This window comes from Cupressus sempervirens, chromosome 3, assembly GCF_028749045.1.
Source record: "Cupressus sempervirens isolate cs-2001-9-10 chromosome 3, ASM2874904v1, whole genome shotgun sequence".
Taxonomy (NCBI): domain Eukaryota; kingdom Viridiplantae; phylum Streptophyta; class Pinopsida; order Cupressales; family Cupressaceae; genus Cupressus; species Cupressus sempervirens.
This window is the reverse complement of record NC_143120.1, coordinates 133,135,524-133,154,855: the sequence shown is the minus strand read 5'-3', so window position 1 is coordinate 133,154,855 and position 19,332 is coordinate 133,135,524. Positions and strand designations below refer to the sequence as shown.

Sequence of the window (19,332 nt, the reverse complement as noted above, 5' to 3'; positions counted from 1 at the left end):
ATAAAATTGTTGAGTTCACTCTTGATTATGTCTATATTAGGGACATGGAGATTAGAGATGTCATGGCTATGGGAGTTGTTGATCATACATCATGCTTGTATTCTTTTGCACATTTTATTGATAATGATGATGATATTCATGATGTACCTAACCCTTTATCAAGGGTGAATAATTCATGTGAAGAGAACATTGGACACTTGAATCATTTTGTTCTTGAGACAAGTGTTGAACTTTCTACTCCACCTCCTGCTTCTTCAGACAAGAGTTCTACTATTTAGTAAGATGATCTGTATACTTCAGATCTTGCAGTGTGGAATGAATTCTTGGATGCTCTTTCAGACGAGTCTCATAATGCAGATTTGGTTAATACATCTGAGGAGGTTTCTCTTTGAGATACTTCTTCAGCTTCTTTGGAGATTGTATTTCCCCAGTCTTCATGTTCTCTTAGTTTTTCACATCTCATAGGTCAGCTTGATGATGTGACAAAATCTTTGAGCTTGGAGACACCTATTCAGTGTACAGAGATGCATACATGGAGATCTTCTTCCTCCTTTCTCACTTTTTACATGGAGTGGCTTCTCCATCATTTGATGTATTTATCTCTTCCTAAGGGGAGACATGTTTCTTGTAGGCATTGGATTATATTTTGCTTGCAGGTACTCTTCATATACATTGGAGCTTCTTCATTATGGGGGGATATTGTCTCCTTATTTCCTTCCTATGGGGGGATCATTCTTTTTATATACACGATGTATGCAATTTTTGGGGGTCTTGAGTGCTCCATCCATCCATGCATCTTGTTTTCATCTCTCTTTTTGGAGGAGGGTTTTTCACATGAGGTTTTCTCTCTCTCCACTTTATGAGAGATTACATTTCATATATTGCATTGCATATTGTACATGGGTACCTTAAATGGCCTAGTAGCCGAGACCCATCTTGCATTGTGAGTTTAAGTGCATTCCCCCAAGTTGCACTTAAGGGGGGGTGTTGGTGTAATTGAATATTGACTAATTACACTTAAGCTTACTTAGGATAATGCATTGCATTGCAGTTTGTGATTGAGAGACTTGGGAGTTTGCACCTTAATTAAACACATGGTGTAGGAGAATTCCACTCTAGGTGGTCATAGTTGTTATCTCATTCCACCTTTAGTGTACTTATCACATTATCATTCTCATCATCGTACATACTTCATTGCATAATGGAGGATGATCCACCTTTCATGGACATGTGATTCCACCTTGTGTTGGTGATAGCTTATCTTCTCCTTATCATTGTCTCTTATCGCCTCTCCTATATAAGGAGGCCTATTATGTACATTAAAATCAATCCATTGGATGTCAATCAAGTCCATTATCAATAATAGCATTCTTGCATCTTCATGCAATTGTCTTGCCAATCTCTTGTGGAAGTTATCCTGGTCTTTCATTTGATCCTGGTGGTGTTGTAGAGTCACCTAAAACTCTAACATTAATAATATTTGAATTTGGTACCAATCCTTGTATTTTAAATTGGGTAACTTAAATATACAAGGCCAACATAATATCCAAATAAATGTTTTGAACACTTAATTCAAAGTGTGTAATGTCCCTTCCTTAGATTGTTCAATAGATAACAGGTGGTTAACCTATTAGTTGGGGTTCCATAGGTTAGCAGTATGGATCGGGGACCAATCCAGGGGACTGTGGATCTATGCAAGGGCTTTGTGAACCGCTTTGAGTAGTTTGGAAGAGTCTCCTAAATTCTAGGAGGGATTCCAACTTTTGAGGGATTTACTGGGATTTGATTGGAACACATTAGGTCACCTCTAGGATCATTTTTCTAGGGAGGATTTCAATTTTCTAGGGTAGACTGTCAGCTTGCATGCAACATTCAGATATCATACTTGGACTGGGGGCATCAAGTAGATTTTAGTTTAGAGTCAAGATGATCAGTTTATAGATAAATTGAGAATTATTAAATCATTTCCAAATTTTGATTTAAATAATAATAGAGTAAATTAATAATAGTCACTTTATAATTGTAGTAAAATATAATAAGTGGCACCCATGGCACACTTCCCTAGTTGATAGTGTTTACCGCATAGGGTAAGAAGTTCAACACGTATAACACGATTCAATTCAGAACAGGTACTTTATTCATGTATGCACTTGCAGATTACAATCCGATTACAATGACTACAATGATCAATTATGCTTCCAAAGTCCATCTCGGACGTGTACATATACCTTTCCGAAGGGGTGACTCAAGCATCACCTGCCCGTTCGGATACTATTCTACCCATCGACTACATGATAACAACATCATCCCCCCCCCCCACAAAAGAAAGGTTGTCTTCGGACGACAATACATCAAAATTAATAACAAAATTTTACTAACAAAATGCATCAATGCATAAGTACTAGAGAGAGGGATGCATCCCTCGCGTAGTGGCCGTCTGCGTCTGCAACTCGTTCACCTCTGCCCTTAGCTTGTAGACCTGTTCTTTCCTGATCTTTAGCTCTGCTTCTGCTTCCAACTGGAGCTCTAGGGCTGATTGCATCATCTCTCCAACCTCTCCCAATTCCTTCTCCTTCTCCGCTGCCATCTTTTCTTTTTTTGCCATCAACTGTTCGTTTGCTGCTGCTAACTGGGCTGGCCTCTCGGATTGCCAGGCCGCCCTCTCCGATTCCTAGGCTGCCCTCTTCGAAGCAAACCTGGCAGCTGACTCCTCCCAAGCTCTCTCAGCTGCTAGCTGGTCCTCCTGACTCCTCCGAAGGGTGTAATATATCTCCCTGTGTAACCTCGCGATCTCCTGAATCTGTATCTCAATCTGACCCTCCATCTCGGGTTCCCTCGTCATGGACCAATCCTGTCGCATCTCCGCTGTCACATCTCCGTGGTCTCCACATCGGGCCATCCCCTCTCCTGAAAACAAATGGTAAGGCAACTAGGTATCCCGTCCTCATGAAGGATATGACTCCCTCCAACTCCTTCCCTACTGACTCCAACGCCTGCATCTTTGCCGAATTTATAACCTGGCAAGCTTGAGATGCTAGAGCTGCAACATCATCAAGAAAAATTGCCTCTGTCCTCGTTGCCTCCTACGCTAGTGGGTGTTCATGCTATGTACCCATAGCCTTCTCTACTGCATCCGCTATACGCTCAACAGCGCTACGCGGTACTCCCTCATTCAGTGCCTGTGCATCCTCCTGTAGGGGGTTCTCCGAAACTGCTCCCCACGTAGGTGTTAGCAAGTATGTCACTTGAGGTGCTGGAGTTCGGTGGAACTTTGTACTCAGAAAAGCACTCACCCTCTGGGTTCGGTCCTCTCTCTCATTGTCCTGCTCAGGTGATGCCAATAGTGCCGTGTCTACTGTAGCCACCACATCAGATCCTGCTACATCCAGTAGGACACTTGATGCCCCCAACTCCTCGCCTACGGGTATCTCCAACACCCCAGTCTCTGTGTCTATCTCCATCTTCCTGTTAGGTACCAAAGTCTCTCCTGTATCTGGTAGAGTCTCACGAGCCGGCTCCATCGGTGCCACTGGAGCTACTATCTCTGTCGGTGCTGAATGTGACTTTGCTCTAGCTTGTGTCTCTACGGTGGGCTCCGTCATAGTTGAGATTGGTGTCATCACTACTGGCTGTCTGATCGGTCCAAACCCTGGGATACCATGTATACCTACAGGAACCAAGTGTGTCGTAGTCGAAAGCACAGGCCGTGGAAATCTCAAGGGTGTAGCTGTGATCACTTCTACCTCTTCGTTATCCTCCTCTTCCCCCTCAGACCCATTCTCTTCTGAAGATGTCTCCTCTCTGCCGCTATCTGTGTCACCACTATCCAGCCTTGGTCGCTTCTGTCCTATGGTTTTGGTGCCGAGCATATCCAAGTGCTTCCACTGCATTATAGGTGGTTCGCCAGGCGCGAGTGGTCATGATTTTGCCTCTAGTGCATCATTCGGGATCATCTGCGTCGTCGCATCCAAAAACAGACCAATAGCATAATGTGGCATATAGAATGTTTTGTGCTGTAATGTCAAACTCTGACATCCGCTTGGCCAATAGTGCTGCCCAATCATAAACTCTGTCGTGCAAGATTCCGTTCATCATGGCTACGTGGGGAAAAGAGATATCTGAAGCGTGGCTTGAACCTGTGAGACGGCTCTTAACTATGTCCATCAAACAATGCTAATGCCCCTCTTGGATATTAGATTTATTTAATCCTCTGCCTTTGGACATGTTTGAAAGAGCCTCCTGTTCTACCTGCGACAGGTCTCCGCACACAAGCTGTATCAACTTCATCTTCACCTCACGGCTTAACTTTTTCGGCTTGCTTTCTTTTGTTCTCTCTCCCTGTGCATAACCAAGTATGCCAAATACTTGTGTAAAATCTGCCAGTTTGAATGATATTATTAACTTGCAACCAAGATATTCAAATGTACTACTTCTGGAGAACCTGTCATATGTTTCAATCATAATGCGCGAAAACCCTTCGTAGTCTCTGATGCAAAATACAGGCATTTGCACTACCGATTCAACCTGTGCTCTTCGGATACTAGCCTTCACTTGGTGGTTGTCTGGGGTCTCCTGCCACCATTTTCGACACTCTGCACCATTTAACCCTTCAAATGTGATACTCTGTACTGTAGGAAGTTCTGTCGGTTGCTTCGTTTGCTTTGCTTTCTTCTTACTTGCACCTGCACCACTAGTCCCTACATACGTTCCTCCTGCTACATGAATTCCAGATGGTAGTGTCTTCGCGTTTTTGTTCATGTCTTCGTCCAGTTTTCTCTTCCAAGCCCTCTTCCCAGCTGGCTGCATAATTGTCACCCTTTTCTCATTTTGTGAATAAATGTCACACCGTTATGGCAGTTACTTTTCAAAAAAATTCGGCTTTCGTACCGTACGACTTCTTGAATTCAGCCTCCTAGGTAATGGTACGGCTTCCTTGTCTTAGAGAAGTACGACTTTTTGAAAAGGTATGGCTTAGTCCTTTTGATGGTCTTTTTACCTTGCTTGACAATGCTTTTTTTTTCCCTTCACCATGGGTCCTTTCCTTCTGTTCTTATTTGTCTCCGTAGACTCATGGAAGACTCAGCTTCATCTACTGCTGCCTTAGCATCGAATAGTTTCTCTTGAGGATCCAATTCTTCTTCATACGGTGAAAACCATCTATAAAATAGCGTCCAGAGATCGCACAACCCAGAAGTTCACTTGATAGGTCTAAAACGATTCTTGGCATGTGTCAACACCCGTCCATTTACTTTTCTTCATACAAGGCGGAATCTCCACATGATAGTTTTGCTTCCATGCGATCATTTCTCTTCTTGGCACCATACAGTCTTATTATCGTACAGGTTTATTTTCATTGTTCTGCTATTCCCTGATACACTCCCATTACTTTCGCCGCAACTTGTTGTAATATAGAATTGGTTTAGGTCTCAGATGTCTTCTCCTTCGCCAATTCAACAGCTCTTTATGCTTTTCCTCACTTTGATGGGATACCTCAGAAGCCTTTTCCTTCGCTTCACAAGCTGCACTCTCCTTTACGCCCTACCGTTTAAACATAACTGCAATGTTGTTGTGCTTAGTCGCTCTTCTTCTGTGCACAAGCCAATTTCTCTGCTTCTATCACCGTACGGTGATGTTCCCTAGGTCGTACGGTGTCACAGTACGGGCCTTGCCATCTGATGCATGATATGGTCTTCTAATTTTGCACATTCTTTTTATCTTACACGATCTCCCGCATATACAAGTTTGTAAGGCCGTACGACCATCTTGGGGGTAGTACGATCATCAAGGGGAGCCATACGGTATTTAAAAATTCTTGCTTTGTTCTTATTATTATTGTTGTGCTAGTTTTTCTTTATATTTATTATTTTGCTCCCTTTTTCATCATATTTACTTATATTACGTCTCTCTTTTTTTTTCAATAAAAAGTCCTTTGGGCCGTATGGCTATCTAGGGGAGCCATACGGTCATGTAAACTGTTCCACTTTTCTTTCCCAGGCCGTATGGCCTTTTCCTCTAGAGTCGTTTTTATTTTATGATTTACTTTTTTTTATTTTGCTTCTTCATACTTTTCTATTTCTACTTCCAACTACATACTTCTCATCGTTTTTTTTTAAAATAATTTTCTTTTCAATTAAACTATCCTAATTTCACTCCAAAATGTACACTTCCTACATATATACATTATTTACAGACATCTTTTCTTCGTTCAGCTGTTTGTCCACAAGGGATCCTTCCTTTCCTTGTATATTTTCAACTTTGATCCATTTACGACATCTGGTATTTCTTTTCCGTCCAGTGTCCACAATTTAATTGCTCTGTTATATCCAACTTCCCGTATCTTATACGGTCCAACCCATTTAACTTTAAATTTTCGAGGCCTTATTTCATTTCGTCCATTATACTTCAGTACTAGCTGACCGGGTTGAAAGTTGTTCAATTTTAGGTGCTTGTCATGCCACGCCTTCCTCCTTGCTTGTGTAACTTCGATGGCCCACTGCGCCTGCAATCGTCGCTCATCGAGTTTGTTTAGATTGTACAGTCTCTCTCATAAGCTCTCCATGTCGCCTAGTTTATTCTCGATTGCTATCCTTAAACTTGGTACCATGAACTCCATCGGCACCACTGCCTCCTGTCCGTACAGTAGCTGAAATGGAGTGTGTCTTGTAGTTACTTTATACGAGGTGCAGTACGCCCATAAAGCAGATGGTAACTTTTCTTCCCAGTCTTCTCCCTTGACTACACAGGATATATAAATCACTCCTACCAGAATTTTGTTCGTTGCTTCTGCCTGTCCGTTAGCCCTTGGGTAGTACGGGCTCGACAATGAATGGTAAATTTTGAAATTAGTAGTGAGTACTCTGATAATGTGGTTAACAAAATGTCCTCCACGATCACATGTCAACTGGAGTGGGATCTCGTACCTTGTAATAATTTGTTCATATAAAAATTTTGCCGTGCTAACTGCAAAATTGTCTGGTAATGCACATGCCTCCACCCATTTAGTTAAGTACTCCGTTGCTATCACGATGTACCGACACCTTGTTTTACTTACCTTTAGCGGTCCAATAAAATCCAGTCCCCATCTCTCAAAAAGTTCCTGTGTGTACGAGGGATTTAGAGGCATAAAGTCTCTCTTCAATGATTTTCCAGCTTGTTGGCATGTATCACACGCAACGACCCACTCCCTGGCGTCGTTGTATACAGTCAACCACCATAGCCCTGGCAACAGTATCTTCCGTGTAGTAGTATTCGGCCCCATGTGTCCTCCCGCTAGGCCTTCGTGTGCTTCCGTCAGTACTTTCGGAATTTCCTCTTCGAGGACACACCGTCTTAGAATCTGATTTGGTCCCATTTTATACAGTAGGCCATTAATTAACTGAAATGTCCGGCTTCTCAGCACCAATTTTTGTCTTTCGTTTGGTGACATGTCGCTTGGAAATTGCCCCGTCGATAGGTATTCTCCAATGCGTGTGTACCAGGCTGGTAGTACTGTAACCTGAAAAAGTTGCGCATCTGGAAAATCATCATTAACTCCTTCAAGTGGCTCCCTCGATTTTATTCTTGATAGGTGATCTGCACTCACATGACTCTTCCCTGGCCATACCACGATCTTAAATGTGAACTCCTGTAATAATAACAACCATCGGCTTATTCTTCTTTGAATAATCGGCTTATTGACCAAGTATAGTAACGCTTGATGGTCTACGTAGAATACGAATGGAGTAGCCAACAAGTAGTGCCTAAACTTCTGTATTGCATATACCATCCCTAATGCCTCTCGCTCCATGGTACTGTAATTTCTCTCCGCCTTCAACAACAATCTGCTTGCAAAGTACACTGGATGGTCCAACCCGTGGTCGCCAGTCTGTGCCAGTGTTGCTCCGATGGCATAATTTGAGGCATCTACATGGACATGAAATTCTTTATCCCAATTCGGATAGGCCAAAATCGGAGCCGTAGCCAACCTTGTCTTCAATCCGTCAAAAGCTTCGTTCTGCTCAGCCTCCCATCTGTAAGGTTCACCCTTGCAGGTGAGTTTGTCCAATGGATAAGAAAGTTTTGCATAGTTTTTAATAAATCTTTGATAATAACCGATGTGCCCCAAAAACGACTTCACTTCCGACACATCCGCCGAGGGTGGCATCCCTAAGATCACGCAAACCTTGTCTGGATCCATCTTCAGTTCTTCTTTACAAACTATATGCCCAAGCAGGTTCCCCTGTGGCACCATGAACATGCACTTCTTCGGGTTCAATGATAATCTTGCTCTCTTGCACCTCTCCATACATTCTCCTAATGCTTTTATGTGTTTGTCTTCTGTGCTAAAAATTGACTAATCATCTAAAAATGCCTTAAAATTTCCAACAAACATCTTATCAAATATATGTAGAATAATCCTTTGGAAAGTCGTCGGAGCATTACATAATCCGAACGACATCCTATTATATGCATATACTCCATCTTCGACAATGAATGTCGTTTTTAGTTTATCCTCAGTGATGGATATCTGATTATACCCTGATAATCCGTCCATGAATGAGTAAATTTCATGCCTCGCCACTTCCTCCAGAATGCTATTTGTAAACGGTATCGGAAATGGGTCTTTAATTGTTACGGCATTTAGACATCGAAAATCCACGCATATTCTTATCTTTGTCGTATCCTTTTTCAAGGATATCACAACTGGTGATACCCACTCACTTGTCTGCACTTTAACGATGATACCAGCCTCCAGCATCTTATCAATTTCTTCCGTGACCCGCATTGCGTAGTTTTTGTTCATTCAGTACGGTCTCTTCCGTACTGGTATCATGCCTTCGATTAATAGTATCCGATGGACACATAGTTCTGGTGGTACTCCTTTCAAGTCCTTATACGTCCAAGCAAAAACATCTTTATACTCCATGAATATTCTGAATGCTGCTGCCTTCAGTATTGGGTTCCAATCATCTCCTACCAGAATGTTCTTTGGATTTTCCTCATCACCCAAGTTCATTGCTTTCACTGTCGGCTCTTCATACTTTATTGGCTTATCTTTATTGAACGCATGGGCAGGTGTTTCATCCACCTGCGTTTCTCCCTCCTTCAGTTCACTGTACTCCTTCGGAAACTCATGGCCTTCTTTTCCCTCCTCGACACTCGAAATATTGCAGCTCGGAAAGACCTCATAGTCTTCCATTTGCCAGTGTAGCAATCCGTTTACTGAATCTAGGTCGTCATCAGTTGACCCTCCTAATCTTAGCACCCCTTCATCATTTGGTTCCATCCTTTTTTTCCCTTCGTTGTCATTCTCGCCTTTGCCTTCTGAGTCCAACGACACTGCTTCTTCTACTACCTTCTATGTATGCAAATCGATTATAAATCTCCTACCTCCTTTCTCCATTGACAGGGTGTTCCTTTTCCAATTATGCTTTACCTTAGCTTGCACCAGCCACCCTTGTCCCAGGATGGTGTCGTGCCCTCTTCTCTTTAATGGAATGACTACAAAATCCAGTAAAAATGGTTGTGTCCCAATTATTACCGGTTGTGCCATCAAAGTGCCCAAGGGTTTAGCCCATGTTGATCTGCTGTTAGTAATTGAAAGGTGGGTGGCCATAGTGTTGGTTGTCCAAGTTTTTTCCAGATATCTTCCGGCATCACATTCACTCCGGATCCTCCATCTACTATTGTATCCGTTAGCACCGTACCCAGAATGCCCATCTCCACCACTACTGGATGTATACTTGTTGTCAGTGCTAGTAACATCGGATCTGTTGTTGTTGCCGTGGCTATTTCCTTACTATCCTTTGATTCTTCCATCATTCTTGGGGATGGTGTCATATTTATAATAGCAGTACGTAGCTGTGGCATGGTGAGAAGAAGATCATTTAATTTAACTAGCACTTCCATTTGCATTATCTGTTTCACCATGCTTTGTTCCGCCAAGTTTCTTTTCGGAGTTACAATAGTGTCTTTTACTTGTGACTTCTCCACTATCATCTGCTTCTCTATCTCTGCTCGGGCTTTTTGTAACTTCTCCTTTTGTTCTTTCGCATTCGGATATTTTGCCTTCCTCGCCTGCTTTCGCATGATTGCTAACACGTTCTCATTACTTGTTTCAATACTTAATAAATTTACGCTTTGTTTTGGACATTTTGAATCTTCATGGTCCCTTGGACCACACCATCTACACAGTAGCTGCGGCGTCTCCTTTGTAGTACAGTCCCTCGCGAAGTGACCCCAAAGATTACATGCCCGACACTGTATCATCAGCCGTCCACTCACATCATATTGTATACTACTCCGGCGTCCATTGTTATTGTTATTGTTTCCACCCCTTTTGCGTCTATTATTATTTCGATATCCACCTGAAGTTGCATCATTGCCCGCGTTGTTGCTATTGCTCGATGCTTCCTGTGTTAGTAACACCTGCTGGTGTCCTTTTGTTATCAAGTTAAACAGGCACTCTTTCAGGGAATGCCCCGCCACTTGGCAGATGTCACAAAACTGCTTCTTCGGGCATGAACCCTTTGTATGGCCATCCTCGCAATCTGTGCACCACAATTCTCCTTTTACTGTATTCGGATTCTTTTTCAAATTTTTGAATTCTTTCATCATCCGCAACATGTCTTTTTGTAGCGCTTTCACCTTCTTGTTTGATTCCTCATCACTACTACTACTCTCCGAGGATGAATCATCCGAATCAGAGGACTTATGTTTCTTCTTCTTACTCGTCTTCTGTTCACTTTCCAGATCCATGGCACGAGTATACGCATCGGTGCACGATGCCTGTGGTACAATCTTCATTTTCTTTTTAAGAGCCGGTCATAGCCCCTCCACGAACCACCGTTTTTTCAACCCATCCGCTGGTTGACTCTCCATCTTTCTGATCAATTCTTTCAGTCGCCTGGCATAGGTTTAGACTGTCTCATTCTTTCCTTGTTTGGTGCTGTAGATTTCTACCACTATTTCATTATCATCTCAGAGTAATTTGAATTCTGCTATAGATTCTTTTTTAACATTCTCCCATGTATTAAGTTTTTGAGGACTGGTGTTAGAAAACCAATCTATCGCCACACCCTATAGGGTTGTTGGAAATTGTCTTACCCAATCATCCTCATCCGTCACACCATTTGCCGTCCATATGGTTTCACATGTTTTACAATGTCTGATAGGGTCTGCTGAACCATCACCGTGAAACTTGGGTAACTTTTCTTTAGGGCCAGCCATCGTTACTTGCCTTTGATTCTGAGGTACTTGTGTACCCGCGCTGTTCTGAGCTCCTGTGCTATTCTGTGCTCCTGCGTTGTTTTGGACTTCCGCGCTATTTTGGACAACAGTCCTGTTTCCAACAATTGCGCTTTCTAGTGAAAAGTCTTCAAGTGACATTCTATTCTCCGCCTGTATTTGTTTGTCCGGTGTATCAGGAATGAAGAGATCACTCCACGCTCGTGCTCCCTCGGCACTCTGAGCCGTGTAAGTTGTTTCCCTCCCATTCGGACACTCTCCCCTCGTTGTATACAGGTTAAGGAACTCTTCCCTTGTTTCCTCCACCAAATTCAAGCGTTGTCGAGTTTCTTCCAGCAATTCCTTGGCACTCCTCAGCCTACTAGGTGAGTGCACTCCCTCCGTCTGTGCCTCTTCACCCCTTCGGTGCTCCTCGGCAATCTGCTGAAGTCTTTGTCTGCGCTCTGCTTGCTGTGTTAAAATTTAAATTTCTTTTGCTGTACTTAGTTCACTTTTATCTTTTACCTTGTTCCGATCTTTGTTTGGCAAATTCGGCATCAATCTTCATATCATTCCTTCGTTCTAGGTTCGTCTGGCAACGGCGCCAAATGTTTACCATATAGGGTAAGAAATTCAACACATGTATAACACGATTCAATTTAGAACAGGTACTTTATTCATGTATGCACTTGCAGATTACAATCCGATTACAATGACTACAATGATCAATGATGCTTCCAATGTCCATCTCGGACGTGTACATATACCTTTCCGAAGGGGTGACTCAAGCGTCACGCGCCCGTTCGGATACTATTCTACCCATCGGCTACATGATACATTTACCAACAACAGATAGATATTATAATTTGTTATTAAAAATGGGCCATTTCTAACAATGAGTAATAAGGCCTTGAAGTTTGAACTATAGGAGGAGGAATCAATTCTAATAAAAAATCATTTAAAATAAATTAAGGAAAACCTTAAAGAAGCTCAAACTTCTTGGAGGGTGAATAGAAGAAATAAAAGAGACTTGGGCAGCTGTTCTCATTCATTCTTGGTTAATATAATTTACGTCAGCTATTGAAGTTTGAGGTCTGAAAAGGGTTTGAGCAGCAATCAGGCTTTCAGGAATGAAAACCCTTGAAAGTGGGGGAAGTTGGATGAAAGCCCAGCTTTCTGGGTGCTTGGAATTCAGTACAAATCAATGGTTTAATTAGAAAGGCAGCAATTGTTGAGGAGATATCTTGAATCAGAATTATGGGAGCAGTTTAGGTGATCACAATTAGAGAGCAGGGAGTTAGCAGCAGGTTTATGGTATTATCGGCATTCCTTTCATAGCCATGCAACAACATTTATTGAATAGGGATTGCAGTTAACATCAATTTTAGAGAAGTTCATTATTGTATCTGATTGGATTGGGTAGAATTAATAATGCAGGTTGCAGATCAGTGGGTTGGAAAATAATTTTAATCATTTTATGACGATCCAAGGCTTGCCATACACCCCAGGCAGAGACCATGTCCCTCTAGCTGGACCTCATGTACATGAGCTGCAGATTGCATATCGAATCAGATTCTTTTCTGTGCGCCTTTGTTAGTGTGAAGGCAACAATAGGAGGTTTGCAGGACAAAACAAACTCACCTCTGATTTTCTGTTGTACATATCTGTTTATATTTTGCCCTGTACAGTTCTGATAATAGTTGTTTGAATGCAAATCAGAAATTCAGTCTTTATTTGGAGTTCTTTCTTGCTGTTAATTATTTCAAGTATTTCTTTCTTTCATTTCAAGCATTGCATTTATATCATCAAAAATCACAAAAACAAGAAAAAGAGAATATCCCCCCAAAAAAATATTCTTTATTGAATTCACTGGCCAAAGACAAGAACACAAACAAAACTCAGATTTTTGCCCTGGAGATCCAGTTGGGGACTTCCAATATACTTCATTAAGGGGTTTTTGTATGTGATTTATTTTTTCTTAAATACTTGGAGGGAAAATGCAATACAAATAAAATTAAATAGAAAGCCAAAGTAAGGCCTTTATTAAAGAGAGTCAAGGGCTACATCAATTCATCTTTCATCCATTATCTTTAATTCGAATTAGAATCTCAGATTTCCATTGAAGGACAAAATCCTTTTTGATAGACAATTCCTGAAATCCCTTAGATTTCAAGACAGAAATCTCTCATCTCTGTTTGAGTAATTTTTAGCAAAAATTGCAATTGTACTTTAGCTGGATGACTGATTTAGATTTGCGAGCAAATTCTTTATTAGCGACATTATTAAGAGTTTGGATCCATTCATATATTGCTGGTTGAGTACATGTAAGGACTAGGCAGTTATGTTTGTCCTGTCATTTCACAATAATTTCTTCAATTAGGACTCTTATTTGCTCAGCTTCCTTTCTGGTTCACATCCACCTCATCTTCTAGGTTATTCATAGGTCCTCATTTGGCCTAATTACTGCTTCAGTGCTCAGTTTCTTTGATTCTTCCAGATTCTTTATGACATATTTCCAATCTTTATTTGTTTTGCCTTAAGTTTCCCTGTTCTCATATCTATTTTATGGTTTATAAGGATTAGTATTTATTACAACTTAAGATTTTCCTGAAATTTGATCTCTATCCAATTCTTTTTTAATTGTTACTGTACAAATTTATGTTATCATTTATTACATTAGAATGTTCTTGATCTGACAGATTTCATTCCTTTTCAGAAGCTTTTGCAGCTTTGGATGTGGCAGAAAAGAGATTCTCAACTGTTATGAAATCTCGTATCGAATTGCTGAAGCTGCAGCTAGTTCATGATCGTGCCCTGCATCGGTGAGCAACCCCTAGACCATCTGTTTGGCTTATCTGCAAATATTTTATTTAAACTTTAATGCATTTCTCTTATTTAAAGGTCAAATATATCTTCTTTGGGCATGCTACATTTCCTCTTCATTTTTGGACATTTCCGGCATGATGCTAGAACTCTATTCACCTGTATTGATCTGGATAGTTTAGTAATTCCCATTGTTATTGAAAAGCATGTCATCTCTTAATAGTATCAACCAGGTTGCTTATGCTCTGGTAATCTTTGAATCTGTGACTAAAATATGGTCATATGCCAGTGGTGAGTTAAAATTGGCCTACCTAGTCTGCAATCAGTTGGGAGCACTGGCTTCTCCTTTATCTGGAGTTGATATGGATCTCAAGGTTGAAGCAAGCCTTCGCCATGCTCGCACTCTTCTTGCTGCAGAACAATTCAATGAGGTTTGTTATTCTTGATTTGTTTTCTATATTATTATGCATGATGCAAATTAGAAAGTGACATACTTGAAATTTGCAGGCAGCATTAGTTGCTCATTCACTTTTCTGTATGTGTTACAAATTCAACATGCAAGTCGAAAGTACAAGTGTTCTTCTTTTACTGGCAGAGATCTATAAGGTAGTTTTGGCATTCATTGTGAAAGCAAGGATTGCATGACTTTTCATTCTTCTGCTTTGTCCCCCAAAAATGGTTATTAGATCTTTTACATTTGTACTTGGGCGTTTTCCTAACTAGTTGGCAACAAACTTTCAGAAATCAGGAAATGCAATCTCTGGCTTACCCTATGTGTTGGCAAGTTTGTCTATATGTCAGTCTTTCAACCTTGATCTCCTTCAAGCTACAGCATTGCTGACTTTGGCAGAGTTATGGTTAAATCTTGGAGTTGGCCATGCAAAGCACGCATTAGCATTTTTGTACCAGAGTTTGCCTATTGTTCTTGGTCATGGGGGCTTGGAACTTCGTGGACGGGCTAATCTTGCCATTGCCAAATGTTATTTGGCAGCCCCAAAATTTTCAGGTCTGTCAGTCAAGGGAGAACAAACTTTTCTGTATTATTTTCCAGATTTTGCATACATTACGTTAACATTGGTAGATTTTCAGTTTCTGCAGAACCAGATGCTGTTCTGAATCCTCTACGACAAGCTGCCAAGGAATTCGCAGTCTTGGAGGTGAGGACAATTCTAACTCTGTGTCTTTAATACTTATTCGCAAAATTATAATGATGTACAAATACTTATAGAGAGTTTACACGGATTAAGTTTTCAAGGATTAACTGACATGGAGGATAATTGCAATGCAGTGTCATGAATTAGCGGGCGAAGCTTTTTATTTGATGGCTGTCATTTTCAACTCTCTTGGAAATCTTAAAGAGAGGGAAGTTTCAGCTGCTTTGTTTCAAAAGCACATAGAATTACAATGTTCTGCACGAAAGCAAGATCCAGTTATTTTTGCCCATTAGGTAGTTGTAAGGATTCATTTTAACATGCAGTGACTAGTAACATCCTTGTGAAAGCAAGATCTAGTCATTTTTGGTCAGTACCATGTAGGATTAATTCATTTTGACATGCAGTGACTGGACCTATTTAGCAACATAATATGCTTTGTAATCTCTGGTCTAGCCAATTTATAGGTTTCTCCAGATCTTAAAACACGGTGTTGATGTTAGTTTTGTACCATTACATAACACATAGCGATTGAATATTTGATACGAAATATCAAACAATCAATCCCTCTCTTGAAAATTAAATACTTATGAAGACATGAGGAAAACTCCAATGTTCCTTACACTTGTGGATACTAACTTAGTTATATTAATGTGATTTTCTGGTTAATCACATAGGCAGCCTTATGTCGTTCATTCAAGGATAACTTAGACTTTTGATGTGATGGTGATGATGCTTAGTTTTGCAATGTATACGAGCGCCAAATGATGTTGATGGCGATGATGATGGAGGGTGCATGTTCAAATGACTTGTGCCTTGCTAACTTTCTTCTTCAAAACTCCAACTACTAAACTACTTGCTGCTCTACTCCTAATCCTATGAATAGAAAGGTTGGCAAATGGATGGGGATCGAATCTGATGAAAGCTTACCAACGGCTCTACCTCCATAGATGCAATGATTCAAGGGAGAAAGACTAGATTACCATACAAGGCTTCTTAACCAGCTATTAGGATGATAGTGGCCTAGTTTATAGATCTCTATCAAACGTCCACTAATATCACCATACAACTATCCATCTACTCTTACTCTTAACAACTTTCTTGAAATAAAATCTACTTTAACAACTTCAAAGGAATCTAACTCAACTATTGGAAGTAGAAACCATGCAATAACACCAAACGTTCTTAATCACCATGCAAGTCACAACAATAATAAAGAGAAGCAATTTTGGTATTATCTTAGCAACAATTTTCTTCAACCTTTTTACAAATGAGAGCAAATGGCTTTATATAGAGGCCAAAATTACAACCAACGGTAGAGATTAAGAGGCAAAATTAACGATCCAAATTGAATCCCAGAAACCCTAATTAGGGCTGCCACCCCTTCAGCCAATGAGAAAATGCCACCTCATTGATGGACCAATAAAAAAAAGGAAAAGTGGCAACCAATGAGAAGGCACCAAAATGGTTGCCAATCAGAATCAAACACCTATCCAATCCAAGAAGGAGAATTTGCCAGTTGGGCTTACATCAAATGATCTAATATAATTCTATCATTTTTTTAGCCAAAGCTATGAACTTGGGTAGCCTGTCGTTGACTTCATGGGAGGGCAAAGCATGTGCTTCATCTTGAGCTCAGCTGAATTCATCATGTTGCTTGCTGCTTACAGTGTCTTCTCATGATTTTTCTTATATTCGCATATTTGATAAAGGCATTGAGGGAGGCAAGGGTGCCCAAATGTTTCTTCTTGATGGCAACCTTCCCCAACTTATTCAATCTTGATCGAAATTTTGTCTCATTGATGTTCTCCTCATTGATATCTTCAAAATCAAGTGCAGCCCCAACATCGCTCATCATTGTTGAAATGAAAGTGTCAACACTCGGGTTGTGTTGTGCAATCTCATTCTATATGTCTTCAAGTATCCTCAATTTGATGGTCAAGGCAATAAACCAAGACTCCATTGTGTTCATTCCTCCTTCATCTACCAATTTGGCTCCTTCCAAATATCTCTTCAGTATCTCAATAAATGCCTATAGCCAGGGAATGACCAAGTCCTTGACTGGAAGGAAATCCTTCCACTCCCCTTCAAATGTTCTGAATTTGTCTTTAATAGCCATCAATGACTTGAAGGTCGAGATAAAGGAAGGCAAGAAATTTTGTCCACTTGAATTACATCATGGATCCAATCCTTGACTTCGTGCAGTAGGGCGAATATCTCTTTTGTGTTGCTCCTGCTGTCTTGTGGAATGGTTGCTTGATGCAATTGTTAGATAGGCTGATAGTCTCTCCAATACTTGTTTTCGGTCTCCAACTTCACAATCCTCTCGTTTGCCTTCCTCAACTTTTCTCTAATTGAAACCATACCTTCCTGGATCTCCTCACATTCTATGTCATCCGTGATTCTTCCCAAGTTACACTCAACTATCTCATTCTCCTGAGCTACAATCTCATCCAATGCCTTGCTAAACATTAGTATAGCAATCTGAACTTTTTGGTGACCCTCATCATCGCTCCTGACTACCTTTGCCACCATTTTTGCAATTTGTTTCTGTTTCTCGCTATCACCCTTTTTCACTAACCCTTAGACATCTTCAACTATTCGGGCAGTCACCACCTCACCTCTTGGCATAAGCATTTGCCTTAACCATAGCGGTGCAATGCATCTCCCCAAATCTGGATTCAGTTTGACTAGCAAAGCATCACCAACGGCCTCAAGCGCCTGACTTATTTTCCTCAATAGCAATTAGTGTATCCTCTTCCTTATTAGTGATTGTCATATCATCTCTATGTTGGTTCTATGAGGGAGGAGAGTACTTGGTACTTTCACTGTAACCACTTGATTCTGAATTAGAGCTCACTTCTAACGTGGCCCCTTGTCCACTTATATTATCCCCTTGGCTCCTAGCCTCAATTATGCTCTCCTTTGACGGTGCTGCATTCTGTTTCTTTGCTAGAGGCTCTTGATGTTCTTTATTTTTCTCAGCTTCTAAACTTCTCTTCTTGGTCTTAACTACTTTGTTGTTGACTATTGCCCTCACCTTTTTGTCTGATTGACTCAACTAGACCTTCCTTTGGTTTCATCTTCTCATAAATAAGGCGTACCTTCTAACTTTGTAATTTCCTTACTTCCCATTGTACCACGACTCAATGTGTAGATCAACTTTCCTTGTAACTACCTCTAAGGAAGGATCCTAAGGATCGTCCCAATCCACTAGACTCAACTTTGTTCTGTCCACTGTATCATAATCCTCTCTTAGCACATTTTCATCCTCTTCCAGTTGATCGAGAATATCAAGGCCGCTCCATCTGATTCCTCTCATCATGCCCACTAACAATCTTGAGAAAGCTAGCTTCCTCACATGAAAGTCATCTTGTGCAATGGCCCAAAAATCTTCTATAGTAGGAATATGTTTGAATGCATTTTCATGAGATGCCTTGATATGACCATTAGGATCGAATCCCTATGTCGCTCAATACCATCCTAGATGATACCAGTCTAATTCTTTCTCAGCACTTGCAAAGGCAACAGGATTAGGGCAAGTATCATTGCCTATTCCAAATGAGAAGGTAATCTTTGTCTCACCTTTAAGTTTCATCATCTTGTCATAATGCTTAAGTTGCCTAGCCAACTCCATCAAAACTATCTTGTCGGGTGAGTACCTTGGAAGGCTCTTGGGATAAATTGTACTTCCTGCCACCCTAATATATGTGAATTGTAGAAATTGGATGAACCAACTCCCACACTTCTTAACTTTTACTTTCACTTCTATTGAGAGCCTTCTAGTAGGTGTCCCTTGTAATATCCTTATCGTCTTCATGGAAAAGGCATAATAAAACATCTTATAATCTTTGGTGTTGTGCAAATGAAGCTGTGGACAACACTCATGCACCAAACATTGCCTTGGCCCATTGCCAATCACTCATAAGGCCTTAAGTCTAAGATTTTCATATAGTCTCGCAATCAAATAGAAAAGATAGGATCCCATATAGAATTGCTTTTGATTTTGCACTGTCCTAAGTTGCAACTCTAAATTTTCACTTATAATCCTAGCCCAATCAAATCTTCTCTTTCCATTTTCAATTTCATCAATAAAGTAGTACATTTAGTTCTCGAATTGCATACTTTGAGCCATGCCCATGATTCGGTTGAG

At 40.7% G+C, this 19,332-nt stretch overlaps 1 protein-coding gene across 1 annotated transcript in view; it reads left to right on the top strand.

Annotated features, from left to right (window-relative positions):
• LOC149565115 (anaphase-promoting complex subunit) overlaps positions 1-15,801 on the top strand; it is a 249,994-nt gene extending 234,193 nt beyond the window's left edge. Inside the window, exons 15-20 of the mRNA XM_089818658.1 lie at positions 13,922-14,027; positions 14,318-14,459; positions 14,536-14,634; positions 14,770-15,034; positions 15,118-15,185; positions 15,317-15,801. Coding sequence (XP_089674784.1) covers positions 13,922-14,027; positions 14,318-14,459; positions 14,536-14,634; positions 14,770-15,034; positions 15,118-15,185; positions 15,317-15,475 — 839 coding nt within the window. The 3' untranslated portion in view covers positions 15,476-15,801. The remainder of the gene's footprint in view (positions 1-13,921; positions 14,028-14,317; positions 14,460-14,535; positions 14,635-14,769; positions 15,035-15,117; positions 15,186-15,316) is intronic.
• Positions 15,802-19,332: the final 3,531 nt, after the last annotated feature.